Here is a 21,994-nt window from a genome sequence, read left to right as displayed (position 1 = left end):
CAAGGAGTAGATGTAAACAGCAGTCTTTACAATGATGCAGTCTTCAGTGGATCTGTTCCCCTTGCTATATGGTGCAGAGGAACCAGTTCTAGGACAACCCTACTCTTCTGCACCTGTCCAGTCACAGCTCCTTCATTTGCCAGATGCCATTGCTAGTTACCATCTCTTCTCATCTGCGTACGCGCAGAGAAGCCACAGGTGGGTCGTCTCAAGTCGCAGATCAACTGGCCATGGCAGAGGCCCAACCAAACCCTACTGGCCAAAGGAATAGGATCCCTCCCAGATATCTGCCACATAATGTAGGCTATCAACTGACCAATGGATCAGGAGTCCCTAGGAAGACTGCAGTTGACCCCCTGGAGCCCATGCTCCTGCATACTTGGGTGTCCATGTTGAATGTCGGCAAAGTTTACGCAATCAACACTGTTGCACACAGCTCTTTCGGCCACATGGAAAATGGCCAGCCGTGTATGTAGTCACATTAGTACTTTACTTGTTTTGGGAGTTGGAAGGAACCCACTTAATGACAGAAGGATCTCAATCTCACAGAGCTCCTTACTTGCTTAATGATTAGTATCATTTTTTTCTAACACCCAAATTGAGCACTCCTATGTAAGATACACAGAGCTCCTCACTTTGTTAACAATTAATGTATTTTTATGATGGCAACCTAATTGAACATTCTTAGGCCACAGAGAGATCTTAAAGACTGTGATTGCCCTGCTGGGGACAGTTTTTTCAGTGACCTAAGGCACCTGGGCTCACCACAGATCCGTGCAGTGCTGTTCTCCCCTTGTACCATGCAATGAAGCAGCTGCCTATACTTTCTTGTGCAATCTCTCCTCTCTCTGGGCAGCTTCTTCGCCAGGCAGCTATACTAGGATCTCCTCTGGGCAGACTCCTTCTGCAGTGACATGCACAGCACCCCTCACACAGCTTCAGGGCACGCTCCTCATCTAAGTCACATCCTCAGCACCTTTAGCAGAAAGTTGCAGACTTCACAAATGATGTCCATTGACCTGGCTGAGAAGCAGGTTGTGTAGAACACCAGCTCTTGATCTCTGAATATTCTCCAATACAATGTGAGTGTCACTTACACTGTATATAGTGAGAATCCTAGAACCGTTACTTGAGTTTTCATTCCACTGCTTAAAATAAATTTGGAGATGGAGACTGGCACAGTTCTACAAATGGTTTGAGGTATGCCTGTCATTTTGCCCAATTCACAGGGCACAACACTCTCTTAGAGAGGCAGTCTCTCAAACTCCAAGTTCGATCTCTAAGGGAGAGGAAATAGCCTCAAAGGAAGGACCAGTTGCAAGAAACAAAATTAATCTTGCAAAGGGGATTTTCTTCAAGACCCAAGAAAATCCAATAAGGGCACTAAATGCTCTCAATGTTCAATGGACTTGAAGTGCGCAGAAGACTCTTGGCATCGAAAGTGACAAAGGGCCTGATTTATAGATTGGCAGAGAGGGTACTCCATCGCAACAGCAACAGAGTTACTTCCCCATAAATATAGTGATCTGCCCGCTAGATTTAACTGTTTGAAGTAGGAGAGACTTCAAAGAGAGGCCTTTGAAGTGCACAGAGTCCCTGCCCTTCCTGCCCTGGCTCAAAAAACACCTCAGAAGGTTATGCATCCCTTTATGTGGGCGCAGGGCACTGCCCATTCAGGTGTAAGTGTCAGCTCCTCCCTCCCATCCTGCCCAGGATGGCCCATCAACATGCAGAATGCCACTCATTCACACCTAAGCTCACTTTGCACCTGAATGTTTGGAGGGAATGCATAAAAGCCCAACTGTCACCAACCCAGATGTGTCTTTAGAGACAGGCAGATTGCAAAAGATGATTTAAAGTAAGACAATTACAGCTTTCTAAAAGTGGCATTTTCAGAATTGCAATTTAAAATCCGACTTCACCATAAGTTGTGATTTTGAATTGTTATTCCAGAGATACCAAACTTGGGAGTCCCATCTCTTCTCAATTTTAAATTACACTTCTAAATTTTAACAAGGCAAGCCCAATGTTAATAGATTGCAGTAGTGAGAAGCAAATGTAAGAATTTTTCAGTACCTGGACATGTAAAACTTAAAAGTACATGTCCAACTTTTTACGTACACTGCACCCTGCCCTTGGAGTTGTCCACGGCCCACCTTAGAGGTGATTTACATGTATTAAGAAGGAAGGCTTCAGCCTGGCAAGGGGTTTAAGTTGCCAGGTTGACATGAGAGTTTAAAACTACACACACAGTCTCTGTCATGGCAGGCCTGAGCCATGTTTGAAGGGCTACTGCAGTGGGTAGCACAATCAGTGCTATAATCCCACTACCACTTCATTTAATTCACAGGCCCTGGGCACAGGCAGTTCACCTTTATTGGGGGCTTATAAGTAAATTAAATATGCAAATTGTGGATAAGCCAATGCTATCATGTTTTAGGGGAAGAGCACCATCATTTTTGCACTGGTCTGAAGTGGTAGAGTGGCCAGAGTCCTACAACCAGCAAAAACAAGGTCAGCAAAACAGGAGGTCAGAGGGCAAATGTTAGGGGAAACCACTCTAATGATGCCATATCTAACACATGTCCCCCCAACTGAAAGTGGGGAGAGCTACACCACCCCTTGGGAGTCCTCTTCTTTAAGATGCAAGAACACAAAGCGACAATTGGCACTGGCTTGGTCTTTTGCAGGCCGTTGTTCCTCCATAAAGTCCATTCCCTGTAGGGAGATGGACCACCTCACACTTTTGGATTTCCATCTGTCATTTGCATTAATCATCTGAGGGGCTTGTGGTCTGTCTAAACTCGGAAGTGAGTGCCAAACAGGTATGACGTTAGCTTCTTCAGATCCCAGACCACAGCAAAGGCATTTCTTTCTATTGCGCTCCACCTCTGCTCCCTGGGAGGTAGCCTCCTACTGATAAAAGCTATGAGTTGATCCAGGCCGTCTTCATTTAGCTGTGAGAGCTGGGCCCCTACACCATACTCTGAGGCATCTGTCTGAACAATATGTTCTTGGAAGAAGTCGGGGCCTTGAGCACGGGTCCTGTGCACATGGTCTCCTTCAGGGTGTCAAAGGCTTTCTGACACACCTCTGTCCAAAACACGTGCGTTGGCTGCTTCCTGGAAGTCAGCCCTGTCAAGGGGACAACAATGATGTCATGCCCCTTGATGAGCAGTGTAATAACCAGTGAGGACTAGGAAGACTCTCACTTCTGTCTGGGTCTTTGAGGGTTCCCAAGCTAGAGTGGTTTCAGTTTTGGCAACACCTCACCACCTCCCACTTTGTGACCAAAGGAGACCACAGAACCCTGCCCTATCTAACACTTCCTGGCCTTGATAGTCAGTCCTACACTTTGCTGAGCCCTAAGGTGGCACAGGCATTCCTCTCAGCTAGAGACCACAATGCCATGTAGGTAGGCATCAATGAAGTTCTCCAACCCAGCCAGGACATGGTTGACCAACCTGTGGAACGTAGCAGGGGCGTTCAACAACCCGAAGGTCATCACCTGGAACCTGAAGTGACCTTCCGGTGTAGAGATGGCAGACCTCTCTTTTGCCCCCTCGGTCACTGCAAACTGTCAGTACCCAGACATTAAGCCAAACATGCTGAGGAACCTGGCAGCTCCAAGCCTATATATGAGTTCATCAGCTCTGGGGATGGGGTGGGGGTCAGTCTTGGTGATTGCATTGAGCCCACAGTAGTCCATACAGAACCTACGTTTGGTTGTGACACCTGGAGGGGCAGCCTTGGGGACTAACACCACTGGACTGGACCAAGGGCTGTAAGAAGGCACAGTTACCCCAAGCACCAGCATCTTGGGGACCTCCTCCTTAATGGTGGCTCTCGCTTTATCAGACTACCTGTAAGATTTATTCTTTACAGGTGAGCTATCCCCAGTATCAATATCATGGTCACACCATGTAGTGAGTCCTGGGGTAACGGAGAACAAAGAGACAAACTGCCCAGCAACTGGCGGCAGTTTCCCTGTTGGTCTACGGTTAGTGTAAGGGGGAGGCTGATACCCTCCACTGACCCATCCTGCTCTCTGGAAGACAGGAGGCCGGGGAGAGATTGACTTTCCTCTTCCACCCTATCATCTGTGACCTCGAGTATGGTAATCGCAGACCTCTTGAAGTGATGTCGGTCCCTCAAATGGTTCCCAGGAGTCTTGAGGTCCATCAGGTAGGTAACCTCACTCTTTTACTCCTTTACCTCAAAGGGCCTAGCCCACTGGTTTTGCATAGCTTGGGGCTTCCCAGGCTTCATCACCCACACTTTTTAGCCAGGTTGAAACTCAATCAGAGTGGTAGCACTTCATGTCCTCCTGGCTAGCTTCCAGATTCACCTGGGCAAGTTTCCAGAAGTAGGGTATTTGGTTGCGAAGGGCCACACCCTGGGGGGCTCTCCTGGGAACTTGCTCCCAACCCTCCTTCACCTCACAGGGTGCCCATACAGAAGTTAAAAGGGGCTGGAGCCAACCCCCTTCTTCGGACCTCCCTGTATGCAAACAAAAGAAATGGAAGAAGCACTCCCACTTACGCCTCATGAGTTTAGGTAGACCCATAATTATGCCTCTGAGGGTTCAGTTGAACCTTTCAACCAACCTATTGGTTTGGACTTGGTAAGGGGTTGGGAACTTGTAGGTTAGCTCACACTCCATCCACATAGCCTTCATGTACTTAGTCATGAAGTTGGTACCCTCGACAGATACCACCTTCTTGGGGAAGCCCACGCGTGTAAAGATCCCCATTAATGCCCTGGACACTGCGGATACAGTCACAGTCCTTAGAGGGATAGCTTACGGGTAAAGGGTGACATGGCCCACGAAGACCAGAACAAATCTGTTGCAAGTGGCTGTCTTGGAGTCCAAAGGCCCAATGATGTTGGTGTCCACCCTTTCAAAGGGGGTGCCAATGAGAGGAAAAGGTTGTTGGGGGACCTTCATTTCCCCCTGGACAGAACCAACAGAATACATCTGAGACCATCCTCTTTTGAGGCCAATAAAAATGAATGAGAAGCCTGTCAAATATCTTAGCTTGCCCCAAATGACCTGCCATTAGCACATAATGAGCCAGATTCAGTAGGAAGGCAGTGTAGCACTGGGGGACCACCAACACACATGTTGCACCAGGCGCAGGAGCCTTAGGCTCACTAAACAGGAGACCATTCAGTCAGTAAATCAGATGTTTGCTGAAAAGTAGGGCAAAAGTAGGGCATTCCCACTGTGCTTTGCAGAAATCCTCTCTAGTGGAACCCCCTTCCTGCTGCCAGTTGAACAGCTCAGGCAGGTTTCTCAGTTTGGAAACATTCTCCCCTGTAGGTACCGGGGGGTCCCCCTCAGGTTTCTCCACATGGACTGTGGGAGTTTTAGGGGCAGGTTTCCCACGCCCCTTCCTCTTTTTGGCTGGACTCTGGGCCACCATTCCAGGCCATTCTGACCACCCTCTTAGGCTGCCATGGACTGCGTACTCAGGCACACCCTCTCAGGCTCACGGTTGTCAGCACCAACAGTTTGGTGGAACACATTAGGGACTACCTGCTCTGAAGACACCAGGTGATACCTGATAGTGGTCTGCTGGCTCCAGTGTCTCTCAAAGCCTCCATTGATAGTGACCCAGTGACCATACTTCATAGTATTGTCAGGCATGTGGGTCCTCTGCACCATCTCTCTTTCACCCAGGGAAACTAGGATGACATCTACTCTGTCCCCAAAATTATCTGGTACAATCTCCTCCCCAAGTGCTACACTAGTCAACCCTAGTGACTGCCCACCAGTGGAGGGCTGTACCCACTTGGGACACTTGGCATCCTCTTTGTACTGTCCTTCGTGTTGACACTCACTTCAGTTAGGGGGTGCCTTCTCTGCAGACTTACTGTCAGGATACCATTTCTTCTTCTCAGTAGGAGGATGGAAACCCTGAACCTCAGAACTAGTTTGGGGCCTTTTAGAGAACTCCTTGCTCTTGTGTTTACCCCCTCTCCTTCTTTTGGTGAGAATCCTGCCCATCCTTGTGGTGATCCCCCCAGATACCATCTTGTGGACCCTGGTGCTGACCGAGCGATCCGCCTCCTTAGCAAGCTCCTTTGGGTCAGAGAGCTTACTGTCAACAAGGTGTAGGCACAGATCTGGAAAACAAAGACTGAACATGTGCCCCTTTGCAGTCAAGTTATTCATCTCCTGGAAATCCTACACCTCTCTGCCCTTCACCCAACCATCCAGTGTCTTGCAAAACGAATTCACACAATCCACCCAGGTCTGTTGGGACAGCTTCTGACTGTCTCTGGACCTCTGTCTGTACTTCTCTGGGGTTAAACCAAACTTCCTGATTATAGCCTCTCTCATGTAGGATAGCTCATCCTGTCACTCCCCTCTAAGGCTAGTAGTGGGTCTCTCCTCTCACTAGGGATATGCCTCCCCAACTCCCCTCCAGGACCTTATGCATCTGTATAGAAATTTCATAAACCTCAAACCATCTGTCTATGTTGTCTCCCACCACAAAGTCAGACACCAGACCCTTGGGTATGTGGACCCTCCTGTCAGTGGGCACTAAAGAATTGCTGCCACCATCAATGCTGGACTCAGCCTACCTGGCCTTAATGTCCAGCTTCTTCAGACTCAGTTAATGAGCCAGCATGAGTTTCCTCACCTCTGAGACTTTCTTTTCCTTCTCTTTCTCCAATTTGAGCTTGGCCAGCTGCAATATAAATTTTGCCTCCTCCCTTCTGTCCTCCAACTCCTCTGGGAACAGGCCTGTAGATGAAGTGCTGCTCCCTGCCCTGGGGGGGGGGATCTCTACTCCATCGACTTCCTGCACCACACCCATTCCAGGAAATCCAGGTCCAGCTCCACATCCTCCTCTATTATCTCTGCTTCCTCTTCTGGGGTCACAGATGCATCTTGAACTTCTAACTAGGCCCTCAAGGCATTTGCAGCTCCATCTTTCTGGTGAAGCTTTTTGTAGAAAGCCCAAACCACTTGCAGAAGTCCTTCAACTGGGCCACAGTGTAACTCTCCAGCTTGGCCAGCTCACAGTCCATTTTTGCAGCCACAGGTGCAGATGTAGGACCTCCAGTCAGAGACATGATTTTAAAGGAAAACAAAATTGCCAATCAGGGAGAATGGAAAAATTTAAATTGCCATTCAGAGAGAGTAGGGGAAAAAATGCCAGCAAGGATCTAGATATAGAAACTCAACCTTTAGTCTTGTTTCTCTACATGGGTATGAAACTCCTCTTTGACTTACAATATCCCTATAATGTACGGCGAGTACTTTATCCCAAATATAGTACATCAGTGACCTCGAATAAGTACCCTGGCCTTAAATAATTCAAAATTGTTATTGCTTCTTGAATAAAAGATTAGTTGATTATCTGGATAGGTAGAGTGAGGTAGTTTAAAATTTTAAGGTTGAGAAAGCTGAAAGATCATCCACCCCATCATGATGTTTTGAGAAACGCAATAGCAAAGAAAATTTTATCAGATGATCGGAGTGCGCAATCCACTTTTGTAGTGTATCAGGCTCTCATGGATGATTAGCGAACGTATATGATGGAATGTTTGTGAAAAACCAGAAACTTTTGGAAACAATGCACTTATGTATAGGAAGCCAATGGAGGAAGTGCAGATAATACGACATATGTTCAGAACAAAGAAGGCCTGGAGTGAGACAGACAGCGATGGTTTGAATGTGCTGTTATTTATTTATCAGATACTGTGGAACACCCAGTTAGACAGCATCGCAATAGTCTTATCTGAAAGAGATTAGTGCCTGGACTACTTGCTTCTGGCAAATTGGAGTGACGGCGGAAGGTTGTATCCATTAAAATATCTAAAAGTAAGAAAACCAGGAAGACGTAATTCTGATGGACTTTTGGTGAAAGTTAAGTTGTTGGCCAAAGATTATTCCCAGATTCCATGTAGGTGTGTCATCTATGTAAGGGGGCCACCAGGCTTGCCATTAGTGGGAGATTCCCCAGGTAGTTGATTTTTTTAAATCTGCTTTCAGGTTCCATTCGTAGCTAGCCATTCATGGGTTGATGTAAGATAAACAGTTTTTAAGGCGGCCACAGAGGCACTGTGCATCAGGGGTATTGTCTAAAGAAAAGACCAGTTGGGTATCTTCAGCATCGCAATATAAGCCTTCTTTCTGACTTCTAATTAGGTAAGCAATTGAGGCTAGATAAAGATTAAATAATGTAAGGCTCGGTGCTGAGCCTTGTTAGGGTATGAATCAAAAGGAAGATTGATAGGGGGAGAGGGCTACTGTTTGGGTTCATCCTTGAAGTAAAGAAGATTGCTATATCAGTGCATCATCTCTCACTGCCACCTCGCGAAAGTTTCAGGAGGTTTGGACGGAAGAAGCTGTCAAGGAGAACAATTACCCGACCCCCTCTGTCAAGATCATCAAGTGCAGAAAGCACTACAGATTGAGTTCCATAGCTAGCTCTGAAACTAGATTGTGCTTCATCTAGTAGTCCGTTATTTTCAAGAAAGAAATGGAGCTGGTCGTTTACTGTTGATGCTGTCATTTTAGAAAGGTTTGGAAGTAAAAAAATTGGGCTAAAAGGTATATAAGTTCCGAGGGTCAGCATAAGGTTTAATTAATAATGCAGTCATAATGTCTTTCTATGTGCAGTAAACAGCGCCAGTAATGAGAGAGGAATTACACATTGTAAATACAGCCGGTACAAAAATACCCTTAAAGATCTGGTAGCTCTTTGGAGGGCATAGATCGAGGGATGAGTGAGATTTAATGGGAGTGATTTTAGCTAATAATGAATCAGTACTTAGTGGAAGTAAGGCTAAATAATACAATTTTCTCTTACAACGAAAATTATCAGAGTTTTTGGCCAACCTAAATTAAAATAGTTTAAAAAACAATTTAGAAGCACAGGGGGTCATTACAACACTGGCGGTAAATGCCACTTACCGCCGTGCAGAAGACCGCCAACACACCGCCGCGGCTGCGGAATTCCGCCACAGCTATTACGACCCACAGCTCAGAATCCGCCAAAATCCAGACACCCACACAAGTCTGCCACACCAAAGGTCAGTGATAAACTGGCGATAACAAAACCTCCACCGTCACGCCAACAGGAATACGCCCACACTATCACAACCATGAATCCACGCAGCGGTCTTTCAACCGCAGTATTCCATTGGTGGTACACACCGCCACGCTCAAAATACACACACATTTACAAAACACTACCACATTGAACAATTCCAAATACACACATAATACACATAGACACACCACACACACTCAATATAATATAAAACACACAACCACATCACCCACAAACCCTTACGACCAGAAATTTAGACGAAGGCCAGAGAGACAGCACAGCAAAGACATCTCCACCATACAGAGGCACACAACAGGAGCTGAGACCAGCGACACAGACTCCTCCTCTGATGGGAGCCCCCTTGAGGTGGCGGGCCCCTCTGTGCCCCCGCATCTACAGGTACAGCCGCCACCCCCCCTACCAGCACCGCCCTCCCAGCAGCCCCTCATCGTGTGCCCCGTGGCTGCTCACCCAGAAGGGTGGGCATCTCTTTCGCCCTAGGCACCTAAGCCCCTGCCCCTGTCAGCCCTGCTGCCCTCAGTGAGGAGGCCATTGACCTCCTCAGATCCCTCACTGTTGGGCAGTCTACCATTCTGAATGCCATCCAGGGTGTAGAGAGGCAGTTGCAACAGACCAATACATACCTGGAGGGCATTCATTTTGGTCAGGCAGCCCAACAGCGAGCTTTTCAGACTCTGGCCTCAGCACTAATGACAGCTATTGTCCCTGTGTCCAGCCTCCCCCCTCCAACGTCCTCCACCCAGACCCAAACCCCTGTACCTCAGCCTATCCCAAGCACACCATCAGACCAGCATGCACACACCTCATCACACAAGGGAAGCTCTGGCAAATGTAAGCACCACACATCCCACAGGCACACACAAGCATCATACCCATGCAGACATACCAACAGCCACTGCCTCCACTGTGTCCCCCTCCTCCTCGTCTCCCTCCCTGTCATGTCTCCAATCACACCTGCATGCACTACATCTTCATCCACTATGTCCATCACCAGCACACCCATTACCACACACCGCTCACGTGCACTCACCACCCCCACTACCATTCACACATCCCCTGTGTCCTCTCCCAGTGTGTCTGTGAGCCCACCTCCCAAGGTACACAAACGCAGTCACACACCCAACCAACAGCCATCCACCTCACGACAGCCTCCAGCCCATGCACCTTCACCCAAAGTCAGCAAACGTACACCTCCTACAACCACTACCTCTTTCTCCACTCCCAAACCCCCTCCATCTACCCGTCCCAGTGTGTCTAAAAAACTTTTCCTGTGCAACCTTGACCTCTTCCCCTCACCTCCCCCACCCCTTCGGTCCCCTAGGGCACACCTTTCCAGGTCCCAACCCAGCACCTCAGCCACCACATCAGCGGGAACAGTGGTGCCAGCAGTAACCGGCTTCTGGAGTGCGCCAAGCAGCAGGGCAGCCAGTGTGCCAAGGAGTCAGACCACAGACAGTCCCCCACCTCAGAAGCATAAGAAGTTGGCCACTGCCTGGAGGGAGAAGGGTAAAATACCTGCCACCAAGGGCCCTCCCAGGACTACAGTTGGGAGTGGGAAGAAAGCTGCGCCACCATCCAAGGTGGGGAAGGGGCACAGAAAGAAAGGGAAGTCACCGCCAACCTTCATGGCGGACAAGACCGCTACCAGCACCGCTGGCCAGGACACCGCTGCCACCAGCACCGCTGCCAAGGACACCGCCGCCACCAGCACCACTGCCCAGGACACAGCCGCCACCAGCACCGCTGCCCAGGACACCGCCGCCACCAGCACCGCTGCCTAGGACACTGCCGCCACCAGCACCGCTGCCCAGGACACCACCACCAGCAGCACCGCTGCCCAGGACACCGCCGCCACCAGCACCGCTGCCAAGGACACCAACGCCACCAGCACCGCTGCCCAGGACACCGCCGCAAGCAGCACGCTCACTGAGCCATCCACCAGCACCGCAGGCCAATGAGCGCCGCAAGCATCGCTGCTACTGAGGCCGCCACGAGCAGGATGAAGCACTCTGGACCCGTAGCCCCCTCCAGAACCAGTGGAGATTCACATCCACTACCTTTGTCCTTGGGAAGATGAAGCACTCTGGGCACAAAGCCCCCTCCAGAACCAGTGGAGATTCACATCCACTTCCTCTGTCCTTGGCAGGATGAAGCACTCTGGGCACAAAGCCCCCTCCAGAACCAGTGGAGACTGTTATCCACTTGAGAGACTGTGGCTTTGCACTCCCCAGGATAAAGCAGTGGGCAAACCACCCACTGGAGAGACTTGAGAGACTGTGGCTTTACACTCCCCAGGATAAAGCAGTGGGAAACCACCCACTGGAGAGACTTGAGAGACTGTGGCTTTGCACTCCCCAGGATAAAGCAGTGGGCAAACCACCCACTTGAGAGACTTGAGAGACTGTGGCTTTGCACTCCCCAGGATAAAGCAGTGGGCAAACCACCCAATTGAGAGACTTGAGAGACTGTGGCTTTGCACTCCCCAGGATACAGCAGTGGGCATTGAGCCCCCTCATGGATCTGGCGTTGTGCACTCATCCGGCTGAGGTGCCCCCCTTCCCTTCCCCCTGAGGTGCCTGTTATATTTCTTTCTGATGCCCCTGCAGTGTTCTCTCCGTTTTGATCGGGTATCTTCTGTGGGCTTCGCCCATGCAGTTTGGGCCCAGTGGTCCACGGACTATAAATGGTGCAATACCTGGACTTGTCTTATTGGTGTATCTATTTGTTTATAGTGTATATATATTTTTGAGTACTGGATTTTAATTGATTACAATCATTTCCTTTTGTCTGTGCACTCTTCCGGGCGGAGGGGGGGGGGGGTTGGGGGGTGTAACTGTAATGTATCAACATGTATTAGTGTGTGTGTTGTAGTGGGTGAGGGTGGGGGTGTTTTTCGTGTTGCGTGTGTGTGTCACTTTCTTTTCCCTCCCCCATCCCCTGTGTCATAGGTGCAGTACTCACCGCGGTCTTCGCCGCCGGCGTTCGTGCTCCTGGTAGAGGAGCAGGAAGACAAAGGCAGGTAGGATATGGAATTCTGGCTCCATGGCGTCCTGGTTCCTCGTGGGGTGTGTAGAGGTGAGCGTTTTCCCTTCCAAGTCTTGATTCCGCCATGTTTTTGTTCGCGGTGAATCCGCCCCGGAAAAGGTGGCGGATTGGCCTGTTGTAATACTGTGGGTGGTACATTGTCTTCCGCCTGTCTGTTGGCAGTTACCGCCGCAGTGTTTGTTTGTACCGCCATGGCGGTCGGAGTCTTAAAGTGGCAGTCTATGTTGGCGGTTTCCTCCATGGTCGTGATTCCGTTTCTTTTTCTGCCGGCCTTTTGGCGGCTTTACCGCCGCTTTAACACCGACCGCCAGGGCTGTAATGAGGGTCACAGTCTTTTGCTGTTGTGCACATGTGCCTTGCACGTACATGTTGGCGACCTCGCATTAGGTAAAACAGTGATCATGTTACCTTCAGTTCTTCATTGACTGTACTGCAGCCAAACTCCCTAAACTCATCATTGATAATGGCAGTCATATTGTTTCGTGCTCACAGTGACAAAAATCTGTGACGGTGAGTTAGGCACCATTACAGCCAACTATGGCACACATAGCTGCTTCCAAAGGCAATGACCAGGTACAGTCAGGAATGAGGACATTGCAGCCCATTGACATTATGTAGAAATAAAGATCGATAGCTGATAACTCATCAATAGCCTTGCTGTTAACACTCGCCGTTTACAGTAATGTATTAACATTTACAAAAGAACTGCAGATTCACTAATCATGCAAATAGCAAATGATACATCTTCATGACTTGGGCTCATATATTTACTTTTTGGAGTGCAGCCCACCATGAAGCCAATCACCTCAGGCCCGTCTCCCCCACCCCCATCCCCCCACCACCGGCTGAGAGTACCCTGCTATATTTAAATACTCCTGTGATGAAAATGCATTTGCGGGTATAACTGGTGCACATTAATCGCTTTGCCAAACCACTCAGCTTTCTCTTTTGTTATTCAGCAGCAAACACCCCAAACAGGGATTTGATGGTGAAAAGCAAAAGTAAAATATTGGTGATGTTCACAGAGTTTTCTCTTGGACAGCCAAAGAGTTTTTACTTTTTCCTTGCAGTCTTACATGGCAGACACAGGAAGGTAAAATAAATGAGGCAAGCTCAACAATAAAGAAGGGGAGACTACCAATACTAAGACCTGGGGGCCATCTTAATAAACCTTGAGCGTGGTGGTGCATAATCAACACAAATTGATGGTAGTGCTCTCAACTCACCAATTCTAAATGAGACCCTTGGACTTATCCAACTGCACAGAATCCAGATCAGACCATTCACTTAAAGAGCACATTTTTGAGGTGGTCAGACAGGAAAGCTGTAAATTGTGAAAATCTCTGGTTGTTTGAAAGCTTTATGAAATTAGAGAGTTAAGTTGGGGAGTTAGCAACCTGGATAGAACTGGCTTGGAAATACCATTAAAGATATTTGGAATAGGTTTGGTAACGTAATTGATGATTGAGAGTATTTGTTAGTAGCTGGAGATAGTCATGATGTGTCTTCCTTGTTAAGAAATGGAAAAAGCATTTGGGGAGAAGAAGGAGGCTGAAAGGTTTGAGTAAAGCAGGACAGAAATAGTCCTTTATAAGAGAGGGATTGGAAAATGCAGGTGCGCAATTGTACAGCAGAAATGAGTCACTAAATTTAGTGGGATTTGAATGTCACACAGCAAGGAAGTTAATGGTCCAGGAGGTTCACTCCGGCACTGTGTATGGGCCCCTGGCTTTGTGCTCCTGACTGAGTTTGGAGTGTGGGGGCCCCCTCCGTGTATTTTGCACTAGGCCCTCTCAAGTTTTGTAACACCACTAATGGTTTAGTGAAGTCTTTTTGGAGGTTGGGTGGGGCTCGATTGATTAGTCAGGAGAGCAGGGTTAAGGAAGTCTTTCAGTATTCATTAAAATGGGAAGAAAGTTTTGAAGACAATGGGCGTGAGGTAAGTTGTTTGTGACACATGGAGAACTGGAGGAGAGCGTGTGAGATTAACAGACAGGGGTATGAAGTCGAGCTTGGAAAGAAGTGATTTAAGCAATGATTGAAATGGCAAATGTGTTACACATGTGTTACCGTCAGAAAACACAGGTCTATTATCTTCTTCAGCATTGATGTTATTTAAGTTGGAATGCTTGCACGCATAGTTATGAAACCTTAGTTGAGGACCCTAAAATTCGTTAATAGAAACTTTTAGTAGCTTCTCATAATCTTTGCTGATTAAAACTCCAACTGTGTCAAACCACCTCTTGACACATTGGCTGAGAATACCCTCAATGAAAATGGTGTACACTTGGCTACTGTGTTGACTAAATGAGTTTAAAATGTTCATTAATCAGGGGTATGTTATTCTTGATAGAAGGCCATGATGAGTTACCTCCTCATAAAGGGTGCGTAGAAAGTTGATTTCGTCCATGAGACAATCCACCTTTGCCCCCAGTTGAACCTTATTTGTAAATGAAAGATCCACATCCTGCAAAAGAGAACATTGATAGTAAAAGAGAGTAAAAGATTGGTTCATCACACGTAAAATGTATAGCTAACCACATCCTCAAATGCATGCAACAGAAAACACACATTTAAAGGTACATTAGTTGAGGTTGCAATCACTATTCTCACTTTGTAATAGAATGTGAGCATTTCTTAAATTTTTTATTTGTAATCTCGTTTCCATTTCTCTATTATTGCACTCTGTTATTAATTGTATAGCTCACCTTTTTGAGCACCACAAACTCATTTTCTGCTGCAGTTCGCTTGTTAATTTCATCTTCATATCTGTTGGAAACAAATATCTTCTTTTAGGTGTTTACCTTAGTGTTTCATTGGAATCCGCTTTGTTAAAAGCTCAGAAGCCAGACATCTATTTAAGAAATTGGAATTAGAAAAATCATAAAGGGACAGTCAAAGTGACACTTTTTGAATTTCTCTTTAAGGAATGTCAGCATCATGACAGTAGATCTTTTCAGGTTCCCTTTCCAAAGTGCACTATCATCACTCATATGACAACATTTAGTATTAGGGGAATGAGGGAAAACCATCAGTGTTTTTACAAGCCTTCTGATTTGAACTGAAAGACCAACCAAGTAACATCAACAAAACCTCATTATGACACTAAAGTAACAAGGTCATTTAGAATCTGCTTGGCTGCCTGCTAGTACGGCAAGTCAGTAGAGGTTACTGTCTCAGCTTACCTGGTGGAGGATCACCCACCATATTTAGGGGTCCCCAGGTACCTTGAATGGATCTCCTAGCCTGAAGGGTTTGCTAGGTGGGATCCTTGTTTGTTGCACCGACTCAAGATTTTTTTTTTCAAGAACAAATTTCCAAATCTAGGGTTTGTCTTTCAAAAGGAAAAAGTAAAAGACCTACCTTCAGAGAGTTTTCTTATTGTATGTGGGTATCATTGATACATTTCCATGCCTAGTACCACCATGCACTCATCTGCTAGTCCTGGACATTGAAATATGTAACCCTGGTGTGTTTTCACTGTGTTACTGTTTGAAGTGTTGCACAAATACTTTACATATTGAATAAGTCTGGCTGCTCTGTGCTAAGCTACCATGGGATTGAGCACAGGTTAATTTTGGGTTTGCTTGCGTCTTACCCTAACAAGTATTGTGGTTGCTGCTTAACCAGGGGTCAGACCCCAGTCAACCAACAACCCAATCTCTTACAACTTCTCTTTTGCCAAACTCTAAATGAGGCCCTTAGTTTTGTTCTTTTTGTACTGTCTTAATGAGAAACAGACTCATCCTTTCTGTGTGTGTGTGGTCGCACAACAAAGAGATTGTAGGTGTGAACGTGTGAACAGTGACTGTAATAGTTTATACATGTGTGGGTGAACTCTGAAATGTGTGCTTATTTATAGCTTGCACAGTTGCTGTGAGGTGTGCCACATAAGTTTGAGGAGGTAGTTCAGATATCTGGTTTTATTAATGATAATGCTGGATTGAGGCTGTTTCATAACTGCCATTTGAAGAGTTTCATGTAAGAATATTGAGAACAAAAGTATTGTGTGCCCAAAGCATCGATGACCAAAATAGTCGGCATATAGATAAGTATACATTTACTATTCTTAATTCCACTTCTCTCACCTTGAAGATATACATATTGAGACATTGTAAATTTGTGATGTTAATTATAGCAAATCTATACTAACCTACATATACTTACCATCACAGTATTTTGGCCTCATATATTTAGACCTTCATACTTTGGCCCAACAATATACTGGTGGAATAACATCTAGAGTGTTGTTTTTCGAAATGATACTGAAATAGGGATGAAAAGACACTCTGACATGTTTTTCAAAGTACAAAGCATTCTATGCACCACAACCCTGTTTCCCTAACAATGTTCTTTGATCATCTTAACCGATAAACACTCCAGATGAAGGATCTTTGCTCTTAAAGGGCAAACACAGCCGCTGAAAGATGTTTACTTACCCATGACATGAAGAATAATACTCACCCCTCAATTTTCTTTTAAACTTGTGACATTTTCCCACTGTGACTCACTTTTATTGTTTTGTAGTGTATATAGGGGACAATAAAATGACAAACTTGAAAGGACCAAAAGTAGTGAGTAGCCTTTATATTTTATATAGTTTAGGTAGCAACATGAGAATGGGTCAGTGATACAGGCAGAGCACGCTATGATAAAAAAAAGCATTTCAATTGTTGGCCATACACACCACTGCATTAAGTACAAGGGTTCTTTCCCATACAGGAACAGGCATGATGATGGAGCAAGCAACATGATATGGGTGATTGTAACATTTTCTTTTAGGAGACACTCACACACCTACTACCACAGACCAAGTAGAGAACAACCTTTAGCCCTGTCTCACAGTAAGCATTTGTTGATATTATCTGTTTTGTCTGTTGCTACTCATGTGGTATTTTTCCAAAGGAGGAGGTGTGCGTGGGTCCTGCAACAGGTGCCATATTCAAACTCTTTGTAGTAAGGTTAGAAACATCAGAGCATATAGCAAGAATATTTTAAAGGCTTTATGCTATACTTTTTGGAGGTTCCCTTTGGAGTTTAATAATGGTTGTTTCTCAGGGAAAGTGTGAATTCTACATCTCCCTTACTTAGAGAAAGTAGACGGTGTGAAACAAGAGTAAAGGAGATACATTCATATAGCACCTCGTTTAAAAATTGATTCTGATGCCTGTTTTATAAAATGCAAACTTAGAATCAGGAAGAGATTTATAGTTCACATAATGTTGAAACTGAGATTCTTTGAAAGTCATCTGTTTCAATGCTCAATGGTTCTTTCAAATGTTTCCACCAGAGACATGTGCACATAAAAGCAGTAGATGAAGCATTCGCTTTGGAAGTGTGCCTCATGTAGCTTACTGACTCCTTTCCCAACACACAGTCTACTCACTATCTTCTTTCCCAGACTCACTGCAGACAGTTTTAGCTGTTTGTCTCAAACAGCATTTTAGCTTTACTTAGAGTGGTCTTTGGGTCTGCCTGTTACTTACGAAGGGATGGATTTCTTTTCAACCTCATTTCTCTCCTGCTGTTTGAATGAGTTTCTTCCATATTCTTGTGTTTGTCTTGTGCCAAGAGCATTTATGTTTCATCCTGCTTTTTAACTGGTTCACCATATGCTTCCAGTGCTGATCTCAGGGAACTGCTTTTCTCTTTGCAGATTTGTGTGGAATTTGAGCTTTAGCATTCAATTGCAGTGCATGTCCTGCTCCTTCCTTTCTCTCTCTCTTTACTCTATCTTTCTTTCCCACCCGCCTCTCCAATCATCCATAGCAGAGCCTCTTCAGCCACTGTATTACTCGCCCTGTCTTCCTCTGAACTCTCTTTCTTCCCCTTCTAACCTCCTTGATGGCCATCAACCTGCTGTCCGCTCCTCACTGCCAGTTGCTTCCTGCTGTCAGTTTTGCCTTTGACGATTCTTGCCCAGTTTGCAGAGCAAGCTTTGGCAAAGCAAGGACCTGTGGACAGTCACTTGAATTGTTATTTTGTGTACTTCCAACACGTGTGACACATTCCTTCTAGGTGCGACATGATGGTCATCTTAGAACAGTATAAGAAAATTATTATTTATATTTATTATTATTGCATTCCAAGATGGTAGTCATGCTGCTTCTGATGGATATTGACTTCAGATTCCTCATCTTCCGAATACTCCCTAGGCTTCAGACTGGATCCAGAAACTTCAAGAAGTACGAATACATTCCAGTTCATGGCGTCGCACGCTCCGTGCCGACATTGTTCCACTCCGGAAGTAATGAGCAGGGCCATATATAAGCACCAATAATGCACTCAGACATCAGTTCCTTTCTTTCTTGCCTTTAGATGGGGATCTGGGATTCCTCTTTGGTCTTCAAGACTCACTTTTCATAAAAAATTTACCAAATTTCACCACCTAAGGCAACAGGGTTCAAACCATGTAGGGACTGTCACAGATGTCAGTGTCGGCCCCTCTTAAAGATCTTCACAAAGTTTGTCTTTGGTGCTTCTGGTCGAAGCTTGACTCCAGGACCTGGGATGACTGCGCACAGATGAATCCAAAGACCACACGGAACCAAGAGGCCAAACTTTATGTTGGCAAACATTTAAAACAAACAACAATGACTGTCAAAATCGAAAGCGAGGTCCCATTCCCGCTCCCGAAGTCATTCCAGCAACAGTTCGTCGTCATGGTCAAAGCTTTTGGCTAAGTCCAAGAAAAACCATAGGAAATGAAGGCGAAATTGGTCCTTTTTGTCAATCCTTGGCTCCAGAGGGTGCGTGGGCATCATCATGCAGCCTGGTCTCAATCCAAATCACTATCAGAGCTAATTCTACGTATAGTCCCGATTCACCTGAGGCCCTCAGGGAGACCATGCCGTGCATTTTTGGCAGTTTGCCAGTTTCCTCTAGCATGCCGTTCAGGCTCCAAGAATCTGTGGAGACCTCCGGTTGGACGTCCGATTAGGTCTGTGCCCCTTTAACCTGCATTGGTTTCAGCACAGATTTCGGAGTGCTTATTTTGGTTCGGGCACCACCCCGGGCTCCAGTTCCTTTGCATCGATGCCAGAGGAGGATTTGCAACCAAATGTGCTCTCTGACTTTACACAGAATCTACCATGACCTCAACCAATGCTGCTCCTCCCTCTAACCTGCATAAAGTCAACAAGTATTGCTTCAGATTTTGACATTTTGTCCTTACCACGTGTTATGGCTCAAACAGTTATGGTGAAGGGGATGACTATGTCCCAAAATATGACGAGGAAAGCTGAAACTAAGAACTGCAAGATGACAGTGGTCTGGATACTTCTCCATATTCTCCCTCAGGTCCTGCTGCAGAGGAAAAAGCCTCTTTCACAGTTCTTATGCGAAGGATGGTAGACGTCTTATACCTCAGGCACTTATATCGTATGGGAATCGTAATATGGTGGGCGGGATATCTCTCATGTTTTTGATGAAGTAACCAGTCTGTCAAGCTCTAAATCAGGCCCTAAAGGTTTTGACTGATGTACTTCAGCCAAGAGAGGTTCCTACAGAGCCTCTACTGCTATTTTTTAAGGCCCTCATACATACCTTATTGGTTCTTGGGGAAACCATTTTCGGGTCCAGCAGTTAATAGGCAGGCTGCTGATTGGCATTCCTTGTACCTGGCAACCCAAACTTTCTTACGTAATATCAAGTGCTGGAGAGTTTGGTGATTCAAGCATCTACCAGCAAATGTAACCCCCAGAGTAGAAAGTAAAGGATATTCAGGTTATGATTCATATGTTTCAGCCTCTGTGCTGGATCTCAGTTCGGATGACTAAGGCTTCAGTGGTTGTTGGCCTTGTGCATCTGCTGACCTAACATACCACATAACACAGGCAGGCTGAACAGTGGAATCTCGAATCCCAGTGGGCATGGCATCACAGGAACTTTTCAGATGGGATCCTGATTTCAGAGGAGGCTGCAAAAGACTTTCAATGGTGGCCAATGGACTGTGATTGGGTCAAATACAGACCACGGTCCTTATCCCACCCAGACGTGCTGGTGCTTAAAGATGTATAGCTAAGGGTTGAGAAGACCATCTGAGAAAGGTGGAGATTAAAGGCCTCTGGTCTCTGGCAGACTCGACTACAAATCAATTTGTTCAAACCCAAGCAATTTGCTAAGTGTTGAGGAAGGCTGGTACAGGTGCTTATGGACAACACCACCACCATGTGGTGTAGCAGCAAGGAGGATGGGGTGGTGTCTTGGCCCTGTATCAGTATGCTTTGCATCTCTGGAAGACACCATGGAATTTCTCTGGTGGCTAAAAATCTCTGTCAGTGCGAACAAACTCAGCCACTAACTCCTAGTGGATCACAAATGGCAGTTGCACCCGGAAGTGGCACCAGGTGTTTTCTGTTAATGGGGAGAACCCTGGCTCAATCTTTTTGGCACTGCTGAGACCATGCAATGTCAACAGTTTTATACATTTGAGTTTCAATGCCTGTTCTCTCTCAGAGACCCTTTCCGGCTAGAGTGGAGCTCAGAACCCCTTATGCCTTCCTGCCCCTGCATCCCCTGCAGCGAGTTATGAAGAAGATCAGCAACAATCAGACCCAAGTCATCCTAATGGCATTAGAGTGGGCCAGAAGAGTGGGGTGCCTAGAACTTTGGGGCTGGACCATCTGTCCTCTGATCAACTGCTGTTTCAGGAGATCTGGAGTATAAATTCTTAAAACTGTCACCGATCCTAAGGATAGGTGGGCAATCGCTCAGGTACTCATTTCCCATAAGACATTTGAGGTCTGCACTATATGTGGCCCAAATGCTGACAAACCTGGGTTGTTTGATTGGTTGAAACTAGCATTGCTAGATTGGATAGGTGATCTGATATTGGTCGGAGAGTTTGATTGTATAATGTACTATGGGATTGATACCACTAATCACTCTACCCATTCCCGTATGGTTAAAACAAGGACATCTGTATTAGAAATTGCTTGTGTGCATTGTCTGATCGACGTGTGGAGGGTCTTTTACCCTTTAATCTCTCGGTATATTTTCTATTATTCACCTCACAAGCAATATTCCAGAATCAATATGATCTTTACTGGACCTTGGTTAATACAATCCGCCAAAATGAAGGTCTGCCCTAAAATTACTTCAGATTATAATCTAGTTCTAATTGCATTGTCCTTACCCAGTCCTGGCAGGGAGGGACACCGGTTGATATTTCCTTGCTTTATTCTTGCCGATTCAGCTTATAGAACTCATCTGTCAGATCTGCTAAGGGAGTTCATAATCTCGAATAAGGGCTCTGCTTCTCCTAATATTATCTTGGATGCAATCAAGGCATTTATTTGTGGGGTTGCCTTGCAGTTAATTCTTGACAGTAATAGGTCAGAGCAGGAGGTTGCAATTAAGCTCCTTCAACAAAGTACAGGAGATGGAGTATCAACATGCCCAAGCAATATCCCCTAGAAGCCCGGAGGAGGCAGTTATTTATCTTGACTTAGTGAAAAGTTGCTGTTTGTTGGACTGAGGGTTTAGGGAGAGGGCTGCTGCTAATTACTGTAAAAACAAAATGCCCCAGCATGAATATGGGGACAGTGTAGACCTAATGTTAGCTCATCAGATTTCAGAGAGGAAACATAGAAATGTGATGCAGTGCATCAAAGACAGCAATGGTAGTTTTCAGTATGGTTCTCAAGCCATTGCTGAACAGTTTATTTATTTTTATAAGGTATGTACAGACAGCCTCAGCCAATCAGAAAGTCTGAGATCATGGAATACCTGTGGGGGCTGTGTCTACCTAGCCTTGATTTATCTTAGGCTCTAGCCCTGGGTGCAGCTATCGCCGTCTTGGCAGTAGAGGTGGCAATTAGAGCTCTGAGGATAGGGAAGGGAGCGGGGGAAACATT

The 21,994-nt window shown here is 46.1% G+C and overlaps 1 protein-coding gene across 1 annotated transcript in view; it reads right to left on the bottom strand.

Moving 5' to 3' along the window:
- LOC138292217 (keratin, type II cytoskeletal cochleal-like) overlaps positions 1–21,994 on the bottom strand; it is a 175,987-nt gene that overhangs the window by 64,779 nt on the left and 89,214 nt on the right. Inside the window, exons 3-4 of the mRNA XM_069230662.1 lie at positions 14,846–14,906; positions 14,509–14,604 (exon numbers count right to left, since the gene is read on the bottom strand). Coding sequence (XP_069086763.1) covers positions 14,509–14,604; positions 14,846–14,906 — 157 coding nt within the window. The remainder of the gene's footprint in view (positions 1–14,508; positions 14,605–14,845; positions 14,907–21,994) is intronic.

This window comes from Pleurodeles waltl, chromosome 4_2 (assembly GCF_031143425.1).
Source record: "Pleurodeles waltl isolate 20211129_DDA chromosome 4_2, aPleWal1.hap1.20221129, whole genome shotgun sequence".
Lineage (NCBI taxonomy): Eukaryota > Metazoa > Chordata > Amphibia > Caudata > Salamandridae > Pleurodeles > Pleurodeles waltl.
Note: the sequence above shows the minus strand (reverse complement) of the source record. Positions and strands in the feature narration are given on the sequence as shown.